Below are 27,919 nucleotides of genomic sequence, written 5' to 3' on the forward strand. Positions count from 1 at the left end.
TGTGACTGCTGAGCAGGGGGACAGCAATTTCATTGCCACTCATGCAGAGCCAGGCTGAGGCTGTAAGAAGCTGCTGAGTGCCTGCTGCCTCCTGGCAGGGTGCTATCTACACCCACTTTGGGCTGCCTCAGTGCCAACAGGCACTGCACTAACCCAGCCTCTCCCTCCCTGGGCTGCCCATCCACCTTGCTGTGCTGTATCCAAATGTGACTTGAGTGGATGGTTTGAGACCCACCACCAGCACCTGCTTCCTACAGCACTTCTTTTTCCCTTCTTCCCTTGGAAAGCCCCACATCTGTCCCCATGGTGTCTGCAGGCTGAGTCACAGCAGAGCCTGTGCCAAAGGCAGTAGGAAATGTCTACTTTGTTTCAGCCCTTTGGGTTTGGTCTGCCTCTGCTGCAGCCTGATAGTCTCCTCTGCCCACCCTTGCTCAGTCCATGAAATGATTCCCCAAGGGCCACAGCTTTGCTCTGCATGGGGATTTTCCAGCCAGAGTCAGAAGCTGGTGGCTGCAGCTGGAGACAACATTGAGTCAGCCACACTTGGCTCTTGCCTCCCAGCCCAGACAATGCAGTAGCATGTGGAGTGTGTCTGGGGAAGGGCAACGAAGCTGGTGAAGTGTTTAGAAAACAAGTCTTGTGAGGAGCAGCTGAGGGAACTGGGGGTGTTCAGCCTGGAGAAGAGGAGGCTGCCAGGAGACCTCCTGGCTCTCTACAACTCCCTGAAAGGAGGCTGGAGGCAGGTGTGGGGGTGGTTTCCTCCCAAGGAAAGACAATAGGACGAGAGGAAGTAGCTTCAAGTTGCACCAGGGGAGGTTTAGGTTGGACATGAGGAATAATTTCTTCCCCAGAAGGGTTGTCAAGGCCTGGTCCAGGCTGCCCAGGGCAGGGGTGGTGTCCCCATCCCTGGAGGGGTTTCAAAGCTGTGTAGATGTGGTGCTGAGGGCCACAGTTAGTGGTGACCTGGCAGTGCTGGGTTAAGGGTTGGACTGGATGATCTCAAAGATCCTTTCCAACCCAAACTATTCTATGGTTCTCTGTCAGACCATTCCAGCCTGGAAGTATGGCAAATGAATAACATGCAGGGGCAAACCAGCACCAACCCCAGCCTGCTTTCCCCTCACCTTCTGAATTGTGCAGGTGCTTTCTTTTTTTGGCAAACCTGAGTTCTTTAGCTGGGTCTGCACTGCTGATCTCTTGCAGCTGATGGTGTTGCTGATAAGACACCCATAGCAGGACTTGGTATAGCTTTTTTTGTGTTTTTTTTTTTTAATGGCATAACCTTCTTGAGAGTGAGGGTGGGGAGACACTTGAACAGGCTGCCCAGGGAGGTTGTGGATGCCCCCTCCCTGGAGATGTTCAAGGCCAGGTTGGATGAGACATTGAGCAAACTGGACTAGTGGAAGTTGTCCCTGCCCCTGACAGGGGGCTTGGCACTAGATCATCTTTGAGGTCCCTTCCAACCCAACCCATTGTATGAATCCATGAACCTGTAACCCTGCCTTGCAGATAATGGCAGATAGAAACCAGCTACCCCTCATGTACACAGGTCCTGGGCTTCCCTTCCCAGGCAAGCAGGATTCCACCCATCAGCTGCACTGGGAAGAAGTTTGGGGGGTTGAGGGGGGGTGAAAAGGGGGAGAAAACTGTGCTCCACTCCTTATGCTTTCATGATTCATCAAAAAAAAAACCCTTCAAGTGTCTCTGTCAGCAGCACATCTGTTTGGGTATTTTCAAAGGAGCTGGAATGCATTCTGGGAGCTCTCCCATGAGAAAAAGTAAACATGCCATATACAAAACACTTTTATTAAAACAAATATACAAGTTATATACAAAAATAAAATGTACAAGAAAATAGTCTGTTACAGCTTAGTGAGTTGATTCTTACATCTTGCACACCAAGTAGAACCTCTTCCACCCCGCAGCCTCCCACCCAGGCTGGCTCTGTGGGCGATACAGTTTGATGGGTACAGTACTGGGGGCGTCCTGGCAGAGTGGGAGGAAGGGTCTCCAAAAGGCAGGGTATAAACAGAGAGAGCTCTGCCCCTGTCAGTGCAAAATCCAGTGGCATGCAGCAGCTCTTCAGCTAGCACAAGGCAAGAGACGTGGCAAGGCCAGGAGAGGGTAACTGTGCGAGGTGGAAGCAAAGCCTAAAGTGAATTTTCACATTTTATTGGTCTAAAGTATTTACAGGGCTTGAAGTTGGAAGATGAACTAAGTGATGGAGTAAATCAAAGGAGAGAGGGCTAATTAGTGCAATTTTCCTAAGTGTAAGATAGTCATCAAGCTCAACATCACCAGTGTTGCACAGGTAAGCAGCAACCAGAACTAACAGAGACTCCTCTGCAGTGTCTCTCCCAAGCACTCCGTGGGTAAAGTGCTCATCACATCTTGCAGGAGGAGAAGAAGGCTCCATCATCCTTATCACATCTTGCAGCAGGAGGAGAAGAAGGCTCCATCATCCTCATCACATCTTGCAGGAGGAGGACAAGAAGGCTCCATCATCCTCCTCTGATCTCCAGCAGGTGATGCCATCCAGCAGTACCCCAACCAGGTCAGATCCCAGCAACGACCTTCCAGCAAGAACTTCACCTCCACAGCAGTGACAAGGTGAAGCTTGAACATCTTCAGTGCCAGGAGTCCTGCTAGTGAGATGGGAGTCCTGGTCTGGGTTCAGAATGTTGTTTTCTTTCTGGCTGACCTTTCCAGGCCTAGGAGTTAAAACGGAATACAAAAGCTACTATCTTCTTTGGGTCAGTAACAAACAATTTCTTCCATTCTCTTCAGGCTTGTCCAAGTTTCTACCTGAGAGCAGTTTATGGCTGCAAGAAGCTTTACAAGCCACAAGGAATGACTTGCATGGTAGGTCTCACTGTCTCCATCCAGGACAAGTCTAGCATGTTTTTCTGGTCAAAAAGCCTGAACTCCAGCTCTCCTAGACAAGGGAAAACAAGAGTGAGGACTGAAGCACAGCAGCAAGAGCAAAATGGTGAGTGTGTATCTCTGTGTGTGTGTGGAGATAGAAATACATCCAAAAATGAAAGACTCCTCAGATGTGCATAAATACCTTAGACTAACATTTTGCTAAAATACTCTAAACATTATTGCATTGTCCCACTTCAGCTATGGCTAATGGCAATTCTTCAGTGGCATTGCAGGGAGTTCCTGAAAGCTGGCAGAACTACCATGTGTATAACCTTCAGCCAAGTCTGTAGCAGACTTACTGGAGGCATTTTTCTCCCAGTCCTTTTATGAACAAATCCCCCCCCAGCTTTCACCAGGCTCGGAAATCTCGGAATACAGGGCAGTGGGAATTCCTCTGTTTGCTTTGCTCCCTCCAAATTACTGTTTTGCCTGAAACCCCCTTGTCTGCATCACCAAGGGGTGTAACTGAGTGAGAGCTGAGCCTGTACCTGAGGTTGTGTCGATCTCCCCATCCTGCTCCTTGTAGCTGTAGGTGCTGCACATGCTCTGCGTGCCCAGCTCGTTGATGAGGAAGCCTTTCCCCCCAACACTGGTGGCATGCCAGTCTTGGGCTGGCTCAAACAGCTGTAAGAGGAGAGAGAAGGTTAAAACTGCTTCTTCATTTTGTGGGTGCACCCTCTTATTCCTTTCCCTTCATTACAGGCAGGTGAGCAAGAAAGATCAAATTTGATTTTTCTCATGCTAAGTTTTATCTAAGGGCCAGTTAAAGTTAATAAAAACAGGGAGGGCTGGAGCACTTCTGGTGATTCAGGCCCTGTCTTATCAGTGGGATTTGTGGCACATATGCAACCACAGATAAAGGATGTCACTGGTGGAGAGAAGGGCAAAATAAAACAGCCTGGAGAACCTCTGCAGGCACTAATCCAACAACCTCTGCTGCGAGCAGCTCTGGATAGCTTTCTCTTTCATGTGAGGAACAAATATTTCCAGGGTTCTGTCTTCTCCAGCTCATGCTTAGAAAGCAGCCTTCTCTTGATATTTGATTTTTATGGCTTCCTCATTAATTAAGGGGCTTGGCTGCCATGAGTATATGCTCAGTTCCTATCAGACTGGATGAGGTAGCTGCTTCCCTTCCTCTGCTGGTGCAAACAGCAGTTTGGGCCTATTTTCTTCTGACCAGAAGAGCTGGTTTTACCTTAAAGATCTCCGATTTCATTTCCTCCTCATCTTCATCTGTGACTGCTTTGTAGGCACAGAAAAGAGAAGAAAAAGGACAGAGATGTCAACTTTCTGCACGTTGGCCCTCACACTTTTGCTTCTTCACCATACAACCTGCTTTGTGTTCTCTTGTCACACCCACCACTACCTTCTCCTTCCCCTCTTGGGTGACACCAAGAAGGGGCTCATGGGTTTGAGGAGAGGAGGCCCATCAGCAGCTCTGTGCCCCAGACACCCCACAGACCTTCATCCTGGATGCTCTTCAAGAGCTGTCCCCTCAAGGCAGTTCTGACACTTCCCCAAGACTCAAAGCAGAGTTCTCTTGGAAATATCTATGTGAATTACTCCTTTTCCCCACTGGGAAGCATGGTCAGCTCCACTCTCACTACTGTACCCAACTCTGTCCTGCTTCTGGCATTGCCTCCTTCCAGCTGCCTTGGGAACCCCCAGTCCCACCCTCCTAGCTCAGATTTCTCCTCTTCATGGGCTGACCTGCCTGTGCCATCACATGAGTCTGCAAGCTGAAGCTTGCCCCTTTGCCTGTGTCTGCACAGCCAAGTGGTGGGTCAGAGCCTTTCACCTATCAGCAACTACTCAAAAGCATGGAATGGTTTGGGTGGGAAGGGACTTGTAAAGGTCATCTAGTCTAACCCCCCTGCAATCAGCAGGGACATCTGCAACTAGAGCAGGTTGCTTACAGCCCCAAACAACCTCACCTGGAATGGTTCCAGGGATGGGGCACCCACCACCTCTCTGGGCAACTTGCTTCAGGGTCTCAGCACCCTCATCATAAAAAATTTCTTCCTTATATCCATTCTGAATCCTCCCTTCTTTCCATTTAAACACATCACCCTTTGTCCTGCCTTGCCACCTACTTCTGCAGGTGGCATGTGCCCATCTCCAACCTGGCCAGTTTGCAGTTTGGTAGCTCTAGTAGCCCAAACCCATCAGGTAGAGGTCACTGGTTCTCTTTCTACGAAACAGAACTTGTTTCTCCTTCTGCCTCAGGCACTCCTTCCTCTTGCTGCCTGGCCTCCAACCTGCCTCCAGCAGGTGGATGAAAAGATCAGGCTAGGATAAAAGAAATGCCCACCTTCTGAGGATGAAGCCAGAGGAGACACCTGGAGCTGGTAGAGGTCGTTGGTGCTGTCAGCCATGGTGATTTCCATCGATGGCCTCCACTCAGTCAAGGAGCCACTCACCTCGCACGAGGAGAGGTCTGTGGGGTGAACCAGGAGCAGTTGGCACTCACAGGAGAGACAAAACTACCTCCATCTCCTCCCTGCCCATCTGCTGGCCTGGCCAGGCCCAGCCCCAAGAGCCATGTCTGTCTTTTGGCACAGAGATTGTGGGTTTAGCACAACCACAGCTTTCCACCCTCCTCAAAGAGCTAAAAGCAGAGTCTCACCTAGGTTGATGGATGTGCTCTCAACCTCCACTTCCTGTCCTGTGTAGTCATGAACAGTGTAGCTGCTGTGGTCATCTGGCAGAGAAGTGTTGGTTAGTCTTTCTGCTGACTCCTCCATCTTCACATCTTCATGCAACTACAAAAATAAGGGCAAAGCATGAAAGACTTCTAAGAACACACAAGTTCCCACATTAAAAAAAAAATCCAGCATGAAAACCATCCAGACCTCCAGCTTCTTCAGCTGCCTCTACAGACACTTACCTTTCTCTTGCTCCTGTTTCTTGCTTCTCTTGAAGACTTTGACTTCCTTTCTGTTAAATAAAAAATAAGATTAATGTGAGAAAGTGCTGTGGAGCTGAGCATGAGCTCCTGCAGCTTTGAGACCTGTTCAGCAAGCTCTGCCACCACTGTCAGCAGCAGTGAGTCCTGGTCACCTTCTGATGATGCCCTCGGCTATGTTTAAAGAATTTGGGATAAAATGAAGAGCAGACTGAGAAGGGATCTTAGAGCTGATCAGTATCCAAAGGGCTGGGGGCAAGAGGATGGGGCCAGACTAATATCAGTGGTGCCCAGTGACAACACAAGGGGCAATGGACACAAAGTGGAACCCAGGAGGTTCCACCTAAACATAAATAAGAATTTCACTGTGAGGGTGCTGGAGCCCTGGAGCAGCCTGCCCAGAGAGGTTGTGGAGCCTCCTTCTCTAGAGAGATTCCCAACCCACCGGGCCGTTGTGATCCTGGGCAAGTTGCTGTGGGTGCCACTGCTTTAGCAGGAAGGTTGAACTAGATGATGACCAGAGGTCCCTTCCAACCCCACCATGCTAGGATTCTGTGAACCCTTTGTTACCAAGGTCAATAACCAGTGAGTAACCCCAGCAGCACCAGCGCTACCAATGGGTCTGTTACACCCCTGCCCACGCAAAGCAGGAAACTGAGGCAGAGTTTAAGTGCAGTAGTAGAAGCTGTGTAACTTCTCACCTTTCTTCTGATCCTTTGTCAAGGGTGGCAACATCCTGTACACCCTGACAGCACTGGAGCCTTTGTTGATGCTTTTATCCTTCACCTCTTCGATGTCAGGCAGCGAATTCATGGCACAGCGGAAGTTTGCCTTCCAGGTTTTGGGATCAGGATCCTTCTCACCCACTTTGTATCGCCCTATAAATAAGAGATGAGGTGAGTCTTCAGATTTTTCAGTGCTAGTTCTTACCAAGAAAAATAAAAATTAGTTTTCTCTTTCTTCTGACCTACATATAGTAGGGGTTAATGCAGTTAATCAAGACAAGAAAATGCCTTTAGATGTTCATGTCTGAGACCTCCTGTGAAGGATGGCAATGTAGAAAGCCCCCACACACCTGTATGAATGGCCCAGCTCCTGAAAAGGCAGGCATCCTTCTCCATGTCCCAGCCATGCTTAGCTGCGTGTTTCCACGGGATTTGGAACATCATCTTATCCTGAAGTTAAAGCAGTAGAGATCTGAGTTAAACAAGAAGCATCTCGTGCAAGTTTGGAAAGGTGGATTTAATCAGAGAGATCTCAGTAGCAGCTCAGAAGGGTTAGAAACCCTTTGCTCTGTATCTTCACAGAATCACTGACTGGTTTGAGGACCTATCAAAGCCAACTAGTCCAAGACCCCTGCAGTGAGCAGGAACATCTCCAACTAGATCAGCTTGCTCAGGGCAATCTGACTTTGAGTATCTCCAGGGATGGAGCCTCAACCACATCCCTGGGCAAGCTGTTCCACTATCTTAACTAAGATCCATTGTTCCATCTATTTGGATCAAAATATTTAAGGCTTTATATGATTTTTGAAAATTGGAAAAATCAGCAACAGGGTAGAGTAAAAGTAAGCAATATTGGCAATTTTATCCCAAATCACTCAAGTACATTGAATCTGATCTATTAGCATGTCCTAAACTACCACATATTCTAGGTGCACTGTGGTAGAGAATCCCTCTTTGAAGGCTCTCCATCGTGTTCAGATTGTCATTTTGCCTCCTGGGAGTTTTCTCAGCAGAAAAGAAAAAAATGGAGATACTCCATTCGGGTAGCAAGCAGAGCTACCTCTCCTGAAAACAAAACCAGTTGGTTTTGAAAGATAATGGTTGCATGGAAGGATGTCCCTGCTTGCTGCAGGGAGGTTGAACTAGACGGCCCTCGAAGGCCATCCCTGTCTGTGACTCTTTAGTTTTCTCCGTTTCCTCCTCCTCTCCTTCATGAGCTTGGCTTATGTTTAGTGTCATCTAAGGCTGGTTAATGACACAGAATAATAACAGTTATAATAATAGTAATTAATGACCCTCACCTTGTTAATCCATATCAGCCCAGGGATTTGATTGGAATTGATCTGCATTTCCAGCCAGGGCCTCATGCGCATTCTTGACACTGGCATCTTGTCTGTGAAGGAAGGAAGGAAGAGGTCAGTAAACAACCTCAGCACTATTTTAAACACCCTACAGTGCCCCCCTGCCTTCCCCTCCCCTCTCCACTATGGGTGTTATCACCCAAACATTTCTAGGATCTGGAGATGATAAGGGGACTGGAACATCTCTCATAAGGAAAGGCTGAGAGAGCTGTGGCTGTTTAGCTTGGAGAAGAGGAGGCTGAGGGGAGATCTTATTAATGCTTACAAATATCTAAGGGGTGGGTCCCCAGTGATAGCACAAAAGGTAATGAGTATGAACTTGAATGTGGGAAGTTCCATCTAAACATGAAAAAGAACTTTGAGGATGGTGGAGCCCTGGAGCAGGCTGCCCAAAGAGGTGGTGAAGTCTCCTTCTCTGGAGTCATTCAGAGCCTGCCTGGCCACCATCCTGTGCAACCTGCTCTAGGTACCCCTGCTCTAGTAGAAGAGTTAGACTAGATGACCTCCAGAGGTCCCTTCCAACCCCTACCATTCTATGATTCTGGGATCTGAACGCTCCTTCAGTCTTCTCCACCTGCTTCTGGATGGCAAGGGGAGCATTCCAAACCTGGAGGTGTTTGGGTTGTTTGCTTGGCCGCGGAGGGAGCTTTGTAGGGGGACAGGACAGCCCACGAAGGTGCCTGACCCCCACCCACTGTGATGTTGCTGGGTGTGGGTTCCCCCAGCATGCTACCACAAAGAGCCTCTAACTGCACAGTCGCCTTCTTAAAAGTTTATTATTAAGTAAATTGTGCAAAAGCGGAGGGACTCCCAGCCCTGCCGCAGCGGGGGATCCCAAATTAGCAACACCCCCAGCCCCGGCAGCACCGCTGCGAAGCCGGCCCGGCCCTCCCAGCCCTTCCTCTGCAGAAATAATTTCCTGTTTGCGAGCTTATTATGTTTTCGGTTGGTTTTTTTTTTGGTTTGTTGTTTTGTTTTTTGGGTTTATTTTTTGTTGTTGTTTTTTTTTTCCCCCTAAGGCAAAGAGGCCAAGATTTCCAAAACGAGCAGTTTCTAACTATCCCCAGCAACGCGTAACGGCGGCGGGACCAGAGTCGGGAGCCTGGCCGCCGAGGGGAGCAGCAGCAGGAGGAGAAGGAAGGCAGCCAGGGCTTGTTCCCCCACCATGCCGCGGCATTCAGCCTCGGGACTCGGCGCTGGCACCCGCTCAAGAGCGAAGCGAAGCCTCCGGGTGAACCCGCAGAGCTGCAGCCGCGCCCGGACATGCCCAGCCCAGCCTGGCCCGGCCCGGCCCAACGGGACGGGAGTCAGTCGGGCAAGGGGCCGGAGGTATATCCACCTGACGGCTGACAGCGCCATCAAAGTGCCTCTTGACAAGCAGCGCCGTGTCCCCGGAGCCCCTCCTATAGACCCTTCGATGCGCTTCGCCCGGAGCCCCGGTGCTGTGCAAAGCAGGGGATGAGCTCTGCGATGGGACGTGGCGCACCGTGACCCACCTCGCTGTGCCGTGCCGAGTCGTGCAAGTCTGTGCAGCAGTGAGCCGAGTCCAGTCGAGCCAAATGAACCAAACCGAGCGGAGATATCCTTCACCGCTGCCCGCCACCCTCCTCTGCCGCCCGCGGGGACGCGCCCTCGGGTATAACGCGGCGGCGCCCGGGATTCCCCGCTGCCCCGCGCCCCGCTGCGTTTCAGCCAATCAGCGCCGCGCTCGGCGGAGGCCGCGCCGCCCATTGGGTGCCCGGCCGGCAGGCATCACTTCGGGGAAATCACGCTGTTGTAGCACCAGCGGCGCGGGGGGAGCGCCGCCCCCCGCCGCGAGGCGCCCCGCGCGCCCTGCTGCGTGCCGTGCCCGCGGCTGCCGGACCTGTCAGGAGGAGGTGGCGGCAGAGGGACGGGGCTGGACCTGGCCCCACCGAGAGAGGCAGCTCCTGTCCCATCCACAGACCCCGACCCACCGAGAGAGGCAGCTCCTGTCCCATCCACAGACCCTGACCCACCAAGAGAGACAGCTCCTGTCCCAGCCAGATACCCTGACCCACCGAGAGAGACAGCTCCTGTCCCATCCACAGACCCCGACCCACCGAGAGAGACAGCTCCTGTCCCAGCCAGATACCCTGACCCACCGAGAGAGGCAGCTCCTGTCCCATCCACAGACCCCGACCCACCGAGAGAGACAGCTCCTGTCCCATCCACAGACCCTGACCCACCGAGAGAGGCATCTCCTGTCCCATCCACAGACCCCGACCCACCGAGAGAGGCAGCTCCTGTCCCATCCACAGACCCCGACCCACCGAGAGAGACAGCTCCTGTCCCAGTCACAGACCCTGACCCACCGAGAGAGACAGCTCCTGTCCCAGCCAGAGACCCTGACCCATCCGCAGACCCCGACCCACCGAGAGAGGCAGTTCCTGTCCCAGCCAGAGACCCTGACCCACCAAGAGAGACAGCTCCTGTCCCATCCACAGACCCTGACCCACCAAGAGAGACAGCTCCTGTCCCAGCCAGATACCCTGACCCACCGAGAGAGGCAGCTCCCGTCCCAGCCAGAGACCCCGACCCACCAAGAGAGACAGCTCTTGTCCCATCCACAGACCCTCACCCACCAAGAGAGACAGCTCCTGTCCCAGCCAGAGACCCTGACCCATCCGCAGACCCCGACCCACCGAGAGAGGCAGTTCCTGTCCCAGCCAGAGACCCTGACCCACCGAGAGAGACATCTCCTGTCCCAGCCAGAGACCCCGACCCACCGAGAGAGACAGCCCCTGACCCATCCGCAGACCCCGACCCACCGAGAGAGACAGCTCCTGTCCCAGCCAGAGAGCTAGACCCACAGAGAGAGGCAGCCCCTATCCGCACAGAGGAATCCAGACCCTGTCCCACCAAAAGATCCAGCCTTCATCCCATGAGGGAATCCAGTCCCTGTCCCCACCAAGAAACCCAGTATTCATCCTGTGGTGGGATTCAGCCCCTCTCCCCATGGAGGGATCTAGCCACTTGTCCTACCAAGAGATCCAGCCTTCATGCCAGGGAGGGATCACCAAGGGATGCATACCCCATCCCCATGGAGGGAGGTAGCCCCTGTTCCACCAAGAAATCCAGCCCCTGTCCCACCAAGAAATCCAGCCCTCATTCCCTGGAGGAAACTGCACCCTGTCCTCATGGAGAGATTCAGCCCCCATCCCACTGAGGGGTCCAGCCCCATCCCCCCAAGGGGCTCAGCCCAGCACACGCTCCCCTGCGCAGCTGCTGTTCCCACACATCCCAGCCTACTCGCAGCCTCCCAGACTTTCCACCAGCCATGGGCACCCTCATAAATTGGGAAAGGAAGTGAATGAAAGGCAGGGTCTAGATGAGGCTATTTCGAGCCAGGTGGGAGCTGGGCCAGCAGCTGGGCTGCTCCCGGTCAGCTCGCTGGTGGAGCGTTGAGTAACCAGCCCCAGACTACTGCTGAGCACCCCGGTTCCCCTGAGCACTGCTGGGGAACTCTGGGCTGGCACCAGCTCCAAAGGGCACAATTTTGCTGTTGACAGCAAGACTAATGAACAGGGAGGACTGAAACTGCATGCAGGTTTTGTTCAGCATTTGGAGAAGGCTGTTTGGAGAAGGGATGTAGCAGGACCTGGAGTAATAGGGACAGTTGTGGGTGGTAGAAAGAAGGTCAGTAGGAAAGGAAAATAGGTGAAGATCATGAGTGATGATCCTGAAGCATCTCCTCTGTGTTTGTACTTTCATACAAGGGGGGTGCTGCTGCATTCCAGGGCTGAACATTCGTTCAGTGGTGGTTGGTGGAGTCACCAGAGCAATTCCTGTGCACATCGCAGTGCACCGAAGCTACAGGACCAGCGTGTGACACAGGTCCTCACCTGTCCTCCACATCATTTTCCCAGTGAGAAATGTTACTCTGGATGCTGCCTGGACTTTCTCTGCCCTTGGTTTGAAGCCTTCAACAGTCAAATGTTGTCTGGGTTTGGTGCTTTTCTCCATGAAGCTCCCAGCAGGAGGTCCAGTCTCAGCCACCTCACAGTAGGGGTTCAAGTCTTACAGATGCTGTGATTTCACAGTGATGCAACAGCTTGTAATGAGAGGCAGCCTGCATAACCATCCATGGTCAGCAGAAGATGGAGGCAGAGCAATCGAAGCATGCTGCAAAACCTGGGAATGCTGAAAAGCATCAGGCTACGGAGAGCATCAGGATTTCTCCCCAATCCACTGGATCCGCATGATGATGAGATTAGATTTGCACCAAAGTGCCTTCAATCCATCAGAACATTAGAGTGTTTTTAGTTGTTTCCTTTTCATCTCTCTCAGGGTAGGTTTGAAGTCATACTCAACAGGAACAAGAGAGGAAACAGCCTCAACTTGCACCGGGGGAGGTTTAGGTTGGACATCAGAAGAAACTTCTTCACTGAAAGGGTTCTCAACCACTGGAACAGGCTGGGAAATGGTTGAATCCCCATCCCTGGAGGTGCTTAAAAGATGCAGGGATGTGGTGCTGAGGGCCATGCATCAGAGCTGGCCGAGTTAGAGAATGGTTGGACTGGATGATCTTGAAGTATCGATCTCCTTGAGACTTTATCTTGTGGTTGTATCTCATAGGCTCTTTGTGCTGGGTCAGGCACTGTTCACCAGCAAGATTTCACCACAGTAAAGATATCACTTAATAGGTAAAGTAACCAAAAAATCAGAGGAGGAGAGTGGTACAGAAACAAAGTAGGGACAGCTCTAGGACATCCATACTCCATGATCTGTCAGGGGGTGCAGGTTCACTGCTCAGTGGAACATGTCCAGATATTGAGAGCAGTAAGAGGCAACATTAAAAAATACCCCCAAAAAGAGATGACAGAAGGTATTTGAGGTTCCAGTGTGAATGTCATCTACAAAAATAGTCACAGCACTCCTTATACAACTGAAATATTGGCCTTTAAAGAGATCAATCATGTTCAACCTCCCAGCCACAGCTTAGCTTTGAGAAAAACCTAAAGAACCCCCCAAGTTAGCTCTGAGAAAAATGAATTCTGAGCTTTCTGGGCTGAGGGACCACCATGTGAGGTCACTGAATGTGTCTGACATACTTTCAATGACTATGTTTTGAGCAGCAAGTTGTTTGATGTGTGACTTCATCACTGTTATGATCCTCACTGGCTATTTTTAGTACCTGTCATAATCAGGAATTGGCAGCAGGCACCAAATATATAGACCTGGAATAGAAATGCATGAAGGAAGGTTTAAGGGTCTGGGCCTTAAATCTCCGGTTCTTTCCTCTGGTTGAAACCAACTCAGATCCTGCTTGGTGGAACTTGATCGACCTTTCTCTCTGTGTCCTATCCTATATCTGCACAGCCAGTTTCCATGGAGCAGGAACTGCCCAAGCTGGGGTGCCTTGTGTTTGTTTGCTGCATTGTTATCTCTCAGCTGAAACAAGGAAATAACAACTTGACTCTCCCTGGTGTTACTGTGTGTCAGGCTCTCCTCACATCACAGTTACAAAGCCTTCTCCTTCCAAACCCAGCTCCTTCCTCCCATTCACACCACCACACCACCAATCCGCTCAGCAGCTTGCTTTAATGTAGCAAGAATATGAGCTTGAATTTGACATATACAGAAGCATGGAGAAGGAAGAAGTCACATGCCTCCAAGAGTCAATAAATGGTTGGCTATAAAACCCTTCTGCTCCACCCAGTTTCTCATCCAGGGAGAGCTCCTGTGAACACCAATGCTTCTGATGCTCCACAGAGCTTCAGCCCTGCTCTGGCTTTACTTTGGGGCAGTCTTGGATACCTGCTTGGCATTTGGGCTCTGAACACCCTCTATGTTCCCCCTTTTCCATCTCTCCCCCATGCCAGGTCTCTTCATTCAATGGTAAACTGAAGCCCAGAGAGAGAGGTCACTAAAATATTTTAGCACAGGGAGATCCCAAGTCTGGGATTGTTTTCCTAACGCGGAGGAAATATTTCATCATCTTTTCATTTTAAAACAAACCAAATCATAGAATCATTTTAGTTGGAGAGGACCTTTAAAATCCTTGAGTCCAACCTCATTCTCTACCTCTACTAAGTCTAAACCATGCCACTCAGCACCACATCTCTGCCTCTTTGAAACCCCTCCAGGGATGGGGATTCAACCACCTCCTTGGGCAGCCTCTTCCAGTCTTTGAGAACCCTTTCAGTGAAGAAATTTCTTCTAATATCCAACCTCAACCTGCCTTGGCACAACCTGAGACTTTTTCCTCTCATCCTGTCACTGGTCCCTTGGGAGAAGTGACCAACCCCCACTTCACTCCAACCTCCTTTCAGGGATGTGTAGAAAGCCAGAAGGTCTCCCTTTGGCCTCCTTTTCTCCAGGCTGCATAACCCCAGTTCCCTCAGCTGCTCCTCATATCCCACACTGATGCTCCAGCAAGTGGTGTTTGTTATCCTGTAACAGGGACCTCTCCAGCTTGGGCAGTAGTGCCCTGGAATAAGGTGCTCCTAGGAAGAGTGTATTGCATGGAATGAAGTATCAACAGTGTGGTGTCAACCACAGAGCTCCTGGTGGAGCCTCCGAGAAGGGAGGGCCATGAGCTAGGCATACAGGTTCTAACAGGGTTCTTTGTTCCTTCTTCACTGCTAGGCTTCATTGAGCAGCTCAAGATGGTTCAAGATGCCATGCAATGGGCAGCTTCAACCAGTGGCTCTGTATGCCAGCCAGCCAAAGCTGCTGCCTCCAGGTGAAGGCCTTGCTGTCTTCTCACTGGTGACAAGTGGCACAGGCTTTCACATCTGTGGGTACCCAGCTTGGTGCCATGGCTGCTTGGAGCGGGTCGGTTTTCTTGCAGTGCAAAAGGAGCATCTTTTCCACCTTGTCTCTGCAATGTTCTTCCCTCCTTTGCCTTACCCCTGCATGGAGACAAGACCTTCCATGCTTCACCCCCAAGCAAACCCAGAACATCCTGAACCACTTTTTGAGGAGCTGGGAGGTTGAAGAGAAGAAAACCAGCACACTCCAGTGCACAGAGAGTTGCAGAACTGGCTGCAAACTCCAGGTCTACATTCACCTCCAGGTAATCACACATGCTGGAGCAGCAGCATAGGAGTCTCTCAGCTCTGATAATTCCCCAGCCCAGGGCTCCCTTCCAAGCTGAGCAAGCAACAGATTGTCCTTCCCTCATGGAAGGCCATGCTGTAAGATCATGTGTGGCTACAGCAGGACAGAGCTACCCTACAGGACCTCCTTTAGGGCATGTACCTTAGAGCAGGCAGAGCATTGGCTTGTGCTTAGCTGGTGCTATGTGTGAGGTGTGGATGGGGCAGATGACCCTGAGGTTTTAAATCCCTGATTGTCTTGGGGGGAAAGAGCTTGAACACTGTACCAAGTATAAATGGCAGGTTTTGCTTGGAAGATTTCCCCTCCCCAGGACTCTGAATCCAGCCAGGGGAGAAAGTCCACATTGGGGAATCTGTGGCAGGAGATTGGGAGACAGAAGATCATAAAATCATCAAATGGTTTAGGTGGGAAAGAATCTTTCAAGTTCATCTAGTGCAACCCACTGCAGTCAGCAGGGACATCTGCAACTAGAGCAGGTTGCTCACAGACCCATCAACCTGACCTGGACTGGTTCCAGGAATGGAACATCTACCACCTCTCAGGGCAACCTGGGCCAGGGTCTCACCACCCTCGGTGTAAAACATCCAGTCTAGATGGAGAGGTGAAGAGATGGGAAGGTGGGGACAGGAGCTGCCACAGAAATCTGCCTCTGGTGACTGGCCACAAGCCCCAGGAGGAAGCAGAACCTGAGGTCTGCAAAGTGTTTGGGGGGCAGTATTTGGGTGAAGGGTGTGAAAAACCACAGGATGGAGCAGAGGTTCATGGAGGGGAAGAGCAGGAGCATGGCAGGAGAAAGCCCCTTATCTGCTTCCTCAGGGCTTGGGCTGTTTCCTTCCATCACTGCACTGTGACCTTTCCATGCCCACCAGAGCTCAACAACCCTTCCAGACCACGCTCTGTGAAAGTTTGTTCCTCCTTTCTACCTGTTCTAGGAGAAACCTGCTCTCATGCAGATCCTTTCTCATGTTCTCCTCCACTTGCCTTCCCCCTCTTTCCCCATCACACTCAGAAGCAACCCTTTCTTTTGGGAGCAGCTAACTGAGGCCATACAAAACAGGTGCAGAACCTTCACTGTCATCTGAGGTATGCACTGATGAGGACCCAACAACAATCACATTATCATACTGTGGGTTACCCATGGCTAGGTATCATAGAATGGGTTGGGTTGGAAAGGACCTTAAAGATCCTCCAGTTCCAACCCCCCTGCCATGGTCAGGGACACCTTCCACCTGCCCAGGTTGCTCAAGGCCTCATCCAGCCTGGCCTTGAACACCTCCAGGGAGGGGTCCATCCACAACCTCCCTGGGCAACCTGTTCCAGTGTCTCACCACCCTCACTGGAAAAATCTTTTACTAGTATCTAGTCTAAATACTGTCCTCCTCGAGTTTCAAGTTAGCACTTGCCGCTCTTACAGGTTCTCTGGGCTGCAAAGGGTTAATGCAGAGGGGACTTGGAGGGAGCAGAATTTGGAGTATCAGCCTCAAAATCTGCAATAAACAAACCAGCACAACCATGCTCTGCTTCTCAGTCAGTGGCCCTGAGAAGAGAGGACTTGCTGCAAGCTGCTTCCATTTCTTATAAATGCCTCTCTTACAGAAAGGAAGCTTGGCTGAAGCACATGCAGAAGAGGGCATGGTGCCAGCAGCGTTGAAACCCTGCCCAGCTGGCATGAGGTAATCGCACAGAGAGCGCTGGGATCCGTGGGCCACAACAACTGTATCCTGGGATGGGCTGCTCGTGGTTTCCTGGAATTGGAGAGCCCAAGCTCAGACCTGAAGTCAGCCCAATTCTCCCCACTGGAAGGTGAAATTTTAAACTCAACCAAAAAGCAGAGTCAGGGCTGGGGTGCGGAGGGAGGGGACAGGAGGGGGAAAAGAAAGGAAATTCCAAGAATTTGATTTGTGTCCCCGGATTTCCCCTGCTCCTGATTTTTCCTCCAGCCTTGCAGGAGGACATGGACCTTTCCTTAGCTTCCCAAGCCTGTGAGCTGCAGCACCTGGCAACTGTGATGGGTTTGCTTGATGAAGGTGCAGACGTGCAGATGTGCAGCAGTCTGAGCCTGCCTGCCAAAGGTCACAGAGACTTGGGTTGCTCCCAGTACACCTGGGAGAGGCAGGAGCTGGGAGGTTCAATCACCCTACCCAGTCTGCTGGGCTGGGGTGTCTTGGGTCCTGGCATCCCAACAACTGGCCCATGTGAAGTCAAATGGGGGAGTCCATTCCTTTTATGCTGCTGAAGTCCCACCAATGCACCTAGGGCTAACCTCAGGTGATAAAAAGGTGAGCTGTGTACCAAAGATTTGTTTTGCTATGCCCTTAAAGTGTCCACCTGAAGGTCCTAGGTGTGAAAGAACCCACTTGCCTCACTGACCATCTGAAGACCAGGAGTTGGAACAAAGGCAGCTGCAGCCTGCAGGCCAAGCACCATAATGGGACATGAAATGCCCTCAAGTTGCACCAGGGAAGGTTTAGGTTGGACATGAGGAACAGTTTCTTCCCCAGAAGGGTTGTCAATGCCTGGCCCAGGCTGCCCAGGGCAATGGTGGAGCCACCATCCCTGGAAGTTTCAAAGCTGTGTAGATGTGGTACTGAGGGCCATGGTTTAGTGGTGACCTGGCAGTGCTGGGTTAATGGTTGAACTCAATCATCTTAAAGGTGTTTTCCACCAAAACAATTCTATCATTCTATGTCCTGGGCATGGCTGGTGGTGCCTCTTGCCTGGCTCCACACTGGGAGGGTTTCCACTTTCTGGAACTGAGCAGAAAAAGTGTCAAACTTCCCAGCTGTTGTAGGGGAAGGACAAGCTAGCCCATGTCCTGCAGTTCTCAGGCCGGGAGCTTGCTAAGGCTACCACCCATCTGCACCCTCCTGTTGCCCACCAGCAGCTGGAGCAGGCCAGGGTGCCTACACGGATGGTGGCAAGGAGACCCTGGGAACTTACTGTAGCTCTCCAGGAGAAGACATCTTGGCCTGGAGGCTGCAGTGCAGTGACCTCTGCTTGGCCGCAGGAAGGACATCAATAATCCCAGCTTTGTTTGAAATGTTTAGTCGCATCCTTGAGCAAAGAGGCTGCCAAAAAGGAAGCTCTTGGAGGTGCCTGAAAGTGCTGCAGGGCTTGTCACGTTAGTGCCTTCAGGGGCCAAAGGACAGCAAAGGCAGGAAAGCACTGGGAAGGCAGCTCAACCCCAGTCAGAGCCAGGGAGGCTTCTCCTGGTGTGTCCCAGGAGCTGGGAGGGGACTGGTAGTGAGAACCCTGCAGGGTTCAAAGAGTGAAAACCACATGCTGCAAGTGACAGATAATAAAGCATCTGAGTCTTGTTCCTATTTGTAATTTACTGCCTGTTAACCTTCAAGCAGAGACCACAGACACTGCTGAGGGGCCAGAGCATGCCCAAAGGAGGGTAACGAAGCTGGTGAAAGGTCTGGTGAGGAGCAGCTGAGGGAGCTGGTGTGATGCAGCCTGGAGAAAAGGAGGCTGAGGGGAGACCTTTTGGCTCTCCACAGCTGTCTGAAAAAAGGCTGGAGTGAGGTGGGGGTTGGTCTGTTCTCCAAAGGAACAAGTGACAGGGTGAGAGAAAACAGCTTCAGGTTGCACCAGGCGAGGTTTAGGTTGGACATAAGGAACAATTTCATCCCCCTGGAACAGGATGCCCAGGGCAGTGGTGGAGTCCCCATCCCTGGAGGGGTTTCAAAGCTGTGTAGATGTGGTGCTGAGGGCCATGGTTAGTGGTGACCTGGCAGGGCTGGGTTAACAGTTGGAGTGGATGATCTCAAAGGTTTCTTCAAGCAAAATGATTCTATGGTCTCTGTCCAAATACAGACCAGAGGTAAGAAGAGCAGCCCCAAAGAAGAGCAAAGCTAAGGGAGGTGCCCAGCTGGGCACTGGAGAGCACAGCACCGTTCTGATGAGCTGCTGAAGGCACGGTGCTGAGTCTGCCACAAAGGGAAAGATCGCTTATGTCCTCCTCCCCAGGAAGGAATGAGGAAACCCTCCTGAGCAGCACCTACCAGCCAGAGGGACCCCAAGAAGAGGTGACATCTCTCCAAACATTGCACCTTCCCATCTCAGCCAGCTGTGCAGAAGCACAGATTTGATTTATTTTTTAACATCTAGAGGCCACCAACTCCCCTTCCGCAGCCAACACCTCAGAGCAAGGTGACCATCCCTGCCCCACAGCCTCCCTCACCTTGGGGACAGCAGCAGGTGACACCCAGCCCATGTTTGCCACCCCCAGGGCACTGCTGGCTGGTTTGGGGGCAGGAAAGGAGAAGTTGCCCTTTCACAGGGGCAAGGTGCAGTCAGCACTTTGAGACAGCTGCCAGGGCCATGCCGAGGACAAGGTCCCTTGTCCCGGGTGACAGCAGGACTGGGAAGAGCCACACAGGATAGAAACCTGGCTGGGGAAGCACAGCCAGCATGGGCTTAGGGACTTTTTTGCTTTTGGGCTTTAATTTTTCCCTCCTTTTGTTTTTGGCCACTTTTTTTTTTTTTTTTTTTTCTCCTATTGATCATCTTTGCTTCTGGTTTGTTTGTTGTTTTTTTGTTTGTTTTTTTTTCCTTGGGCGGGGGAGGGCGGGTTCTCTTCCCCCCTGCCAGGTTTTTACTTCTGTTTTTTTTTCCTTGCCTCTTCTTTGGACCTTTTTTCCTGGCTCTTTTTATCCCCCTTTTGTCCATTTTATCCCTCTTTTTTGGCTCTATTATGATATTTTTTCCTCCCTTTTTCTTTGATTTTTAAATATTTTTGTTCCCTTTCTTTTTTTCCCTTGAATTTTTTTCTTCCTTTTATTTTTCCCCCCATTTTTTAGGTCCCATTTTTTTACCTGTTTTGGCATCTTTTTTTTTTTTTTTTTTTTAATTTGCTTTTGCCCCCTTTTCATTTTGAATTATTTTTGGACCCTTTTTCTTACCCTTTTTTCCCCCCTCTTGCCTTTATCAGCCCTTTTCATCCTTTATTTTTTGGGTTTTGTTTGTTTGTTTTCCTTTTTTTCTCCCCCACTATTTTTTGGCCTCTTCCCTTTTATTTAGGACTGTTTTTTTCCTTGCTCTTTTCTTGCCCCTTTTGGTACTTGCCCCCCTATTTATCTTTCTTTTTCCTACCATTTTTTAAAGCCTTTTTTCACTTGATAATTTTTTCCTTCCCTTCCCCCTCCCTGTGGTGGGTTGAAATTACCCCCCAACTTCAAACTGCAACACCCCGGTTTTGCATATTTTTGGCCTTTACTTGGTCCTCTTTTTGGTTGTTTGGTTTTTTTCTCCCCGTTTTTGCCTTTATTTGGCTTTTTCCCCCCCCTTTTTTTGGCGTCCCCCTCTTTTGTCCCTCTCCCCTCACTTCACTCCCATCCTCCCTCCACTCCCGCAGCACCAGCCCCCCCCGCCCCTCCCCGAACTGCTCCTCCCCGACCCGTTCCCCGGACGCGGGACCACGGCTGTGGTGCTGACCTCGGGTGTGGCCTGGCCGCTGTCGCGGTCCCGCCGCGCCCCGCCCCCGAGTTTCGGTTTCCCGCCGGCGCCCCGGCGCGAGCGGCACCAGCCGCTTCCGGGAATCGGCGAAGCCGCGGGGGGGGCGGGGCTCAGAGGGATCCCGGCGAAGGCAGAAGGATTCCACCGGAGGGGGTCCGGGAAGGGTCTGGGGCGAACACCGGGGTCCCGGGGGTGGAGGGCCCGCGGCGGGCATAGGGGGCTTGGGGAGTAGGGGTCCCGCAGAGGTCCCGGGACGGGGGAGCGATGCGGGGGTTCCTGGGAGCGGTTGTGCTGAAGTAGGCAGAGGGCTGCAGAGGGATCTGGGTGCTGGAAGAAGGATGCTGGGGGGTCTTGGAGGGGTGAGCAGAGGGGGCACACGGGGAGAAGATTCCGGAGGGAGATCAGGGGCCGGGGGGTAGCCAGGGGAAGCCCAAGCCCGGCAATGAGTCAGGGTTTGGAATGCGCCGGGACTTCCAGCCGCCCCCTTGGGAAAACCCGCGCCGGGAAAGCCCCTCCGGAGGGCGGTGGGATGCTCGTGTGGTGACCCCCGCGGCCAGGAGAGTGCAGAAGGGCACTGGCCCCATCTGCATCCGGAGACACACACCCCATGCTCCCCACTGGGGAGCCAAAAAAACCCCCAAAATAACCCCCAAACCAACCAACAAAAAACGAGCCCCTAGGGGTGGGGAGCCAACTCCACTCTGCCCTTAACTGCAGTGCTAATGAGCTGTTGTCACCTTGCGGTCTGCAGCACGTGGTCTAGTCCCTAATTTGCTCCACAGATCTCTACTTCAGAGATTAAGTTGGTGTTGAAATAGAGTGAAGCCACCCGGAGGTGGGCAAGGCGGGATCATTGTGTCCCTCTTCCTGGGCAGGAGATGCTACAAGGAAAGGTTGGACATGGAAGCACTGAATGGTTAGGCTCTGGACCCTTCAGCAGCTTTGTGTCCCTTCTCTGGGCATGCTCCAGCACCTCAATATCCTTGGAGTAAGGGCCCCAAAACTTTCATAGAATGAAAATGTGGGTAAAGGACAGGCTTTTTAAAATTATTTTTATTTTTTTCTCTTCCTTTGCCTTTTATTCTTAGTTTTAACAAACCTAACTTCTGGGCTGAGCCCTCATGTGCCTGGGTGCCACATCGAGGCCAATCTCAACCATCTCTGATGGAAATGCTTGGTACCAGTGACAAGAGACTGGCCCCATCCTGTTTCCCCCCACCCTTTATCTCTTGCTGAGCATTGATCAGAGCCCCTCTTGGGCTGCTCTAGGCTAAACAGCCCCAAGTCCCTCAGCTTTTCACCAAGAAGCATTGATGGGGATGGGAAACTGTGGCAGAAACAGGCTCAGAGCAGTCAGATCTCTTGAATGTGATCTTGTAATTAAATATAATAAGGAAAAATAAACAACATTTCTGATGTATTCCCAAAGCCCATGTCTTTAGGAGCTGCTTCTGGAGGTTTTCTTGTGCTGTGCTGCCTGTACATCCCCTGGCTATACCACCTAGCAACCACCTCGTTTTCCAGGCTGTGGCAGCTCTGACTCCTCGTTCTGCTGATCGGTGGCTTGTCAAGACTGCTCATCCCCGCAGAAGAGCCTTCCTTTGTGGTATCAACCCCAGCTCAGCCTTATCCCGGGACGTTGCTTGTTGCATTTCTGGTCTCCTGTTGCCACCTGCTGTCAGCAGCGAGGATCTTTTCCTCCTGCTCCTCTATGGAAGCCTGCTCTGTTCTGGAGACTGGATTGCAGAAAATGGTTTGGGCTGGAAGAGACCTTGAAGGTAATTTAGTTCCAACCCCCTGCCATGGGCAGACACACCTCCCACCAGCCCAGGTTGCTCAAGGCTCCATTCAGCCTGGCTTTGAACACCTCCACGGAGGGGGCAGCCACAGCCTTGCTGGGCAACCTGTTCCAGTGTCTCCTCACTGGAAAGAATTTCTTCTTAATCTCCCCTCTTCCATTGCTCCTTGTCCTGCCACTCCAAGCCCTTGTAAAAAGGCCCTCCCCAGCTCTCCTGTAGCCCCCTTCTGAGGCTCTCCTTTTGTCTTCTCCAGCTCAAACTGGAGCCTTTCTTCTAGCAATGAATGAATTTTTGGATGCAGATAGGTGATACAACAAGGACAATATAATGATTTGAAATATACCTTTTGGTGCTCTCCTGCAGCCTAGCCATATTTCAGGCTGTTTTCAAACCAGCCTGCAGCAGTGGCTGGCATTGCCCCTGTGAGGACTTGCCCTTTTTACTACTCCAAGCTCAAAAATAGCTTGTGGGAATTAGGAACTCTGTGGTGAAAAAGAAAATTAGGTTTGAGGTGAATGAAATGAAAGTTAGATTCAAGGAAAGTTGATTTAATATATTACTCTGGTTTTATTCTGAAGGAGCAGCAGGAAATGAACCCAATGGACAGGTTTGTGTGTGACAAGGGTTTTCTGGGGTGAGATCCATCACTCAAGGCTGCAGTGGCTGCTCACCAGGTTTGCAGCTGCTCTTGCAGGGGTGAAATTGCTGCTTCTACCAATCTGAGGCACCAGCTAAGAGGTGAGCAACAGCATTTTGGTCTTGGTATCTTGGTGGTGGTGGTGGTGTGAGTTCTGCTTAGCCAGGGGCTTTGGAGGTGTGCATTAGGACAGCTCTGGGGATGGTCTTCTTGTGACAGCCTCCAGCTTCCAGGAGGAGGCTGAAGACATTTTCCACCACTTTCTTTGCAGATATTTATTTGTGAATGGCAAGGGCTGTGATTTCTGGGGCAGGTCTGAGGAGATATTTGTTTAATTTAAAGGTGTTTGTTTAACATTAGGGACCTCACCAGCTGCATTTTCCTCTGTTTGTCCCCACTGCTTAGAGTTACTCTGGTGAGGTTGGACAGTTGTGTGAGATGCTTGCTCAGGTGCCTGCATCTGAGATTAAGCACTGAAAAATGGTTCAGCTTCAAGCTTCAGACATTGCCACCACCTGGAGCAGGTTCTGTAGTTCAGCTGTCACTTGGGTTCTCTCCCCTTCTATTTTAGTTATGGAAGAGGAGGGATAAAGATTAATTAACCTTTTTGTAACCAGCCACTGAGGTCTCCATGGCCCTATGCTCTACCAGGGGCTCCTCAGCAGCTCTGTTAAAGTGGAACCAGATGCACAAGCTCAACTCCATCACAGAACTGGGGAACCTTGATGTTCTCTCTGGCTTTTAATTTGTGCATAATTAGAAATAACTCATCTCTAGGGTCTAATTCCCTTGATGGTCAGAGATTTTTGACTCACTAGATTTGCTTGATTGTGGGATTAGGCTGAAAGGAATTTGTGTAGGGAAAGAAAAAAAAAAGGCAAACTTTTATTCACTTCATTAAAAGTAGTAAAAATACAGAATAAATATTTTCTTCACCAAAATACATACATCTTTCAAATACAACATAATTTAATTGACAGCACAGAAGTAGGTTCATACTGATCTCAGCACTCCTCTCAACACCAGGAGCTAAACATTGATTTTCTGTCTTGTGCTCAACTCCTTCCAAATCTTCAGTTGCCAGATTGACAACGACCTACCAAAGCTGCAGGCTGTGTTTCTTGGTGCTTGTGAATGACTTAGGGCAGGGTTCTAAGGACTTCATATCATAGAGTAGAATCATAAAACTGTTGAGGTTGGAAGAGATCTTTGAGATCATGAAAGGATGAGAGTCTGTCTTCTTTTTGTAGAAGATACACAAGCATATTTCAGCACAAAGTAGCAGCAGTCTGGGGGGGAGGGGAAGGTGGTTTCTAACTGGCAGGTATTAAAAAATGTAAACCATAATTACACAGAATCACAGAATTGTCAGGGTTGGAAGGGACTTCAAGGATCATCCAGTTCCACCCCCCTGCCATGGGCAGGGACACCTACATCAGGTTGCTCACAGCCACATCCAGCCTGGCCTTAAAAATCTCCGGGGATGAGGCTTCTACCACCTCCCTGGGCAACCTGTGCCAGTGTCTCACCACCCTTATGGTGAAGAACTTCTTCCTAACATCTAATCTAAATCTCCCCTCCTCTACCTTGGATCCATTCCCCCCAGTCCTCTCACTACCCAACACCCTAAAAAGTCCCTCCCCAGCTTTCTTGTAGCCCCCTGCAGATAATGGAAGGCCACAAGAAGGTCTCCTCAGAGCCTTCTCTTCTCCAGACTGAACAGCCCCAACTGTCTCAGTCTGTCTCCATAGGAGAGGAGCTCCAATCCTCTGCTCATCCTCGTGGCTGTTCTCTGGACACATTCAGAGAGCCCACCAAGGTTCTTAGTCCAGTGGTTCAGATAGAGAATAGGGAAGGTGATGTCAGATTTAAGAGAAAGCCAGCAGCAAAACAAACAAACCAAACTAACAAAGGCTTTGGGATTTGATGTGCAGAATAATCTCTTGCTCTAGATCCGAAGTACAGGATTGGATTTGGAGTTTTCTTTGAGCCATGCTAAATTCAGTGTTCTTTTTAAGCAGGAGTTTTGGTAGGGTTCTAGGTGTTTTAAAAGGCATGGAACATTTAGTATATAGCTAAAGCGATCTTTAAAAGGGTTGGAGCAGAGGATCCTTGAGGTTCCTCCCAACCTGGCATTCTGTGGTCAAAGTGATCCTGTATGTGTGAGCACAAGGCTCTTATACTCCTTGCTGTAAGTGATATACATGGGCATAGAGAAGATCAGGCAGAGCATAAGGGGTGGATATTGTGTGAATGTCACAGAAGCACAGACTGGGTTGGGTTGGAAGGGACCTTGATGATCGTCCAGTTCCAACCCCCTGCCATGGGCAGGGACACCTCACACTAGCCCAGGTTGCTCAAGGCCTCATCCAACCTGGCCTTGAACAGTTCCAGTGACTTCTTGACTTTGGCTTCAAAGCAGTGGCAAAGGTAGCTCTGCACTAGGAAAGTTTTGCTTTGATATTACTGCAGATGGATGGTACAGTACTGTGACATCCCCAGTATAGCCTCACCAGCTCCCTGAGCTAAATTACCTCTTGCAGCAGCAGTTATGTACTGGTTTCATGGTCTATACCTGGGTTTCTGGCTCCTCTGGACAAGTTATCATGAGTAATACCCATTCTGCTGAGGTTCTGTTATACCAGCAAAACTTTCCAGCACATGTTTGACCTTAAACCTGAAAAATTGGGAGATCCTCAACCCATATTGCTTCAGTGTGTGCCATCCCCCCAACACTGGGCCACCCTGGCCCTAAAGAAAGGGGAAGGAAATAAATTCACATCACAGCTCCATGTATCAGTCAGTGTTTCTGTGAGCCCCACGGTGCCAGGCAAGGCACACAGGGTGGTCCAGCTGCTTTTGCTCAACTCCATCTGGATTCAGTCTCACTGGGACTGTTTAGAAACTAACTTGAGCTTTTCATGAAAAGCCCACAAATTTTATGCCTAGTCAGAGCCTTCCACAATCCCCTGCACTATTTTCTTTGTCAAGCATTGATTTTTTTTTTTTTAGCTCTAGAGCTTACACACCAAACACAAAGCAGTTCAGTACTACTGAAACTCGGGATGTGCCCTGTCAGATTTTAACACAAAAGAAGAGTGCTTAAAAATCAAACCAAACCAAGACCAAATCAACCAGCCATACAAACCAAAACCCCAAACATCTTCACTGCTGGTGTAAATTTACAGCAGTTCTAGAAACTCACAGCTCTACCCTCTTGCATTTTTAATGTATGCTCGGCGGGTGAACGTTATCAGCTTTGCTAGAAATACTGCTGCAGCCTTTCTTTCTGTGTCACATTCCCCCTGGAAAGTTAATCAAGACAGTGAAATTAGGTGATATTTAGCCATTGTGTGGAGCTTTTCTTTTTCCATCTTGAAGTCATTTTATAAATGATCACGTGGAGAAATCCTCTTTTAGAGGTGAGTCAAGCTGAAGACTAGAGTAAGGGAAAGGTAAATATGTGAATCATAGAATGGTTTGGGTTGGAAGGGACCTTAAAGATCATCCAGTTCCAACCCTCTGCCATGGGCAGGGACACCTCTCGCTAGCCCAGGTTGCTCAAGGGCTCATCCAGCCTGGCCTTGAACACCTCCAGGGAGGGACATCCACAACCTCGCTGGGCAACCTGTTCCAGTGTCTCATCACCCTCACTCTAAAGAATTTCCTCCCAATCTTCAGTCTCAATCTCCCCTCTTCCAGCTCAAGGCCATTGCCCCTCATGCCATCACTGCAAGCCCTTGGAAAAAGTGAAATAACACCAGGCTTTCTTCTTCCCCATGCTCAGCACAAGTGAGTACAAAAATGATTCTGTCTTGTAGACCCAGGGCTCAGTTATGAATTCTGGATCACGTTTTGTTGCAGCTGCATGACCTCTGATAGAGAAGAATCAAATTCTTACCTCTTTTGGCTGGTGTGGTGTGAGCAAAGGCTTCAGACTTTCCAAAGTTTGGAAGAAAACACTGAATTTTTTCATTGCTGGGTTAGTTCTCAGCTGCTCTGCTCCTTCGAAGATTGTGCTGACACAGTTCACATCCTACGATGGAAGAAAGAGCGAAACTGAGAGATGGGAACTTGTAACCAGGAGCTACAAGAGGTTTATTAAGAATCATCTTGAGAATGCATCCAACTGCCCAGGTGGCAAATGTTGTTAGTGACTTTTAGGCTTGTATTTGCCAGTGACTCAGGCAAAGAGCCCGAACTGCTGTGCATATTTATTTACTCTGCAGATGGAAACCTGGCAGATGATGGTTTCTGCTAGCCTATGTTTTATAAGGTCCAGATGAACCATGGAATCATCTGAAGTCTTAGTCCTGTCTCTTCTGCAGCCATCTGAAGACCAGTTCTGCAGCCATCTGAAGACCTCTGCTCATGTCAGCAGGATGATTCTGCTGTAGATGGGAGATGCTTTCTGCTCTAGAAGCTACAGCTGTCAGAACATGAGAGAAAGAAGAGGAATGAACTTGGAACTACATGAGAGAAAGAAGAGGAATGAACTTGGAACTACTCCAAGCATTCAGATTTAAAACAGATGACATCTGCATGCCGGGAGAGATGGGAACAATGGTCATAGTCTCATCTCACAGCCCTGTCTGGCTTGTCCCCTCCCAGGGGTGGCCATTTAACTCTTCCATGAAGTGGTAGCTGGAATTTATCTCCAAGAACTTATGTTCTGGGAAAAGAGGAGAGAAGGGCTGAAAGGGGTATGGAACAGGAGCAGAGCAAAGAATGTTGCTGTTGGTACTTGCCAATGAGGGGTTGTTTGGAGGAGATCAGCTAAACTCACAGAGAAGGAAGGGAGGAGAGGACAGAGTCAGCAGCATGAACAGATGGAAATGCAATGGGAGAAGGTGATGAAAAATGAATTGAAAATTACTCAGCAAAGACTAGAGATAACGCAAACAGCTGCTGAAGGCCAGCATCATGCCCATGATGTTCTCAGCCTACGTGTGGTCCCCTGTTACTCATTCCCAGATGCTGACAAATATCCTTTCACCCTGCAACCTTGCTTGGGAAGCTGCTCG

At 50.3% G+C, this 27,919-nt stretch overlaps 1 protein-coding gene across 1 annotated transcript; it reads right to left on the reverse strand.

Moving 5' to 3' along the window:
* Positions 1 to 2,693: 2,693 nt before the first annotated feature.
* On the reverse strand, positions 2,694 to 9,500 carry IRF1 (interferon regulatory factor 1). Its single transcript, XM_054389113.1, has 10 exons — positions 9,413 to 9,500; positions 7,857 to 7,948; positions 6,906 to 7,005; positions 6,532 to 6,708; positions 5,813 to 5,862; positions 5,552 to 5,687; positions 5,237 to 5,362; positions 4,121 to 4,164; positions 3,414 to 3,549; positions 2,694 to 2,935 (listed from the first exon to the last, which is right to left on the reverse strand). The coding sequence occupies exons 2-10, from the start codon at positions 7,941 to 7,943 to the stop codon at positions 2,835 to 2,837; spliced, it is 957 nt and encodes a 318-aa protein (XP_054245088.1). The 5' UTR covers positions 7,944 to 7,948; positions 9,413 to 9,500; the 3' UTR covers positions 2,694 to 2,834.
* Between the last annotated feature and the right edge of the window lie 18,419 nt (positions 9,501 to 27,919).

This window comes from Indicator indicator, chromosome 18 (genome assembly GCF_027791375.1).
Source record: "Indicator indicator isolate 239-I01 chromosome 18, UM_Iind_1.1, whole genome shotgun sequence".
Classification (NCBI taxonomy): Eukaryota; Metazoa; Chordata; class Aves; order Piciformes; family Indicatoridae; genus Indicator; species Indicator indicator.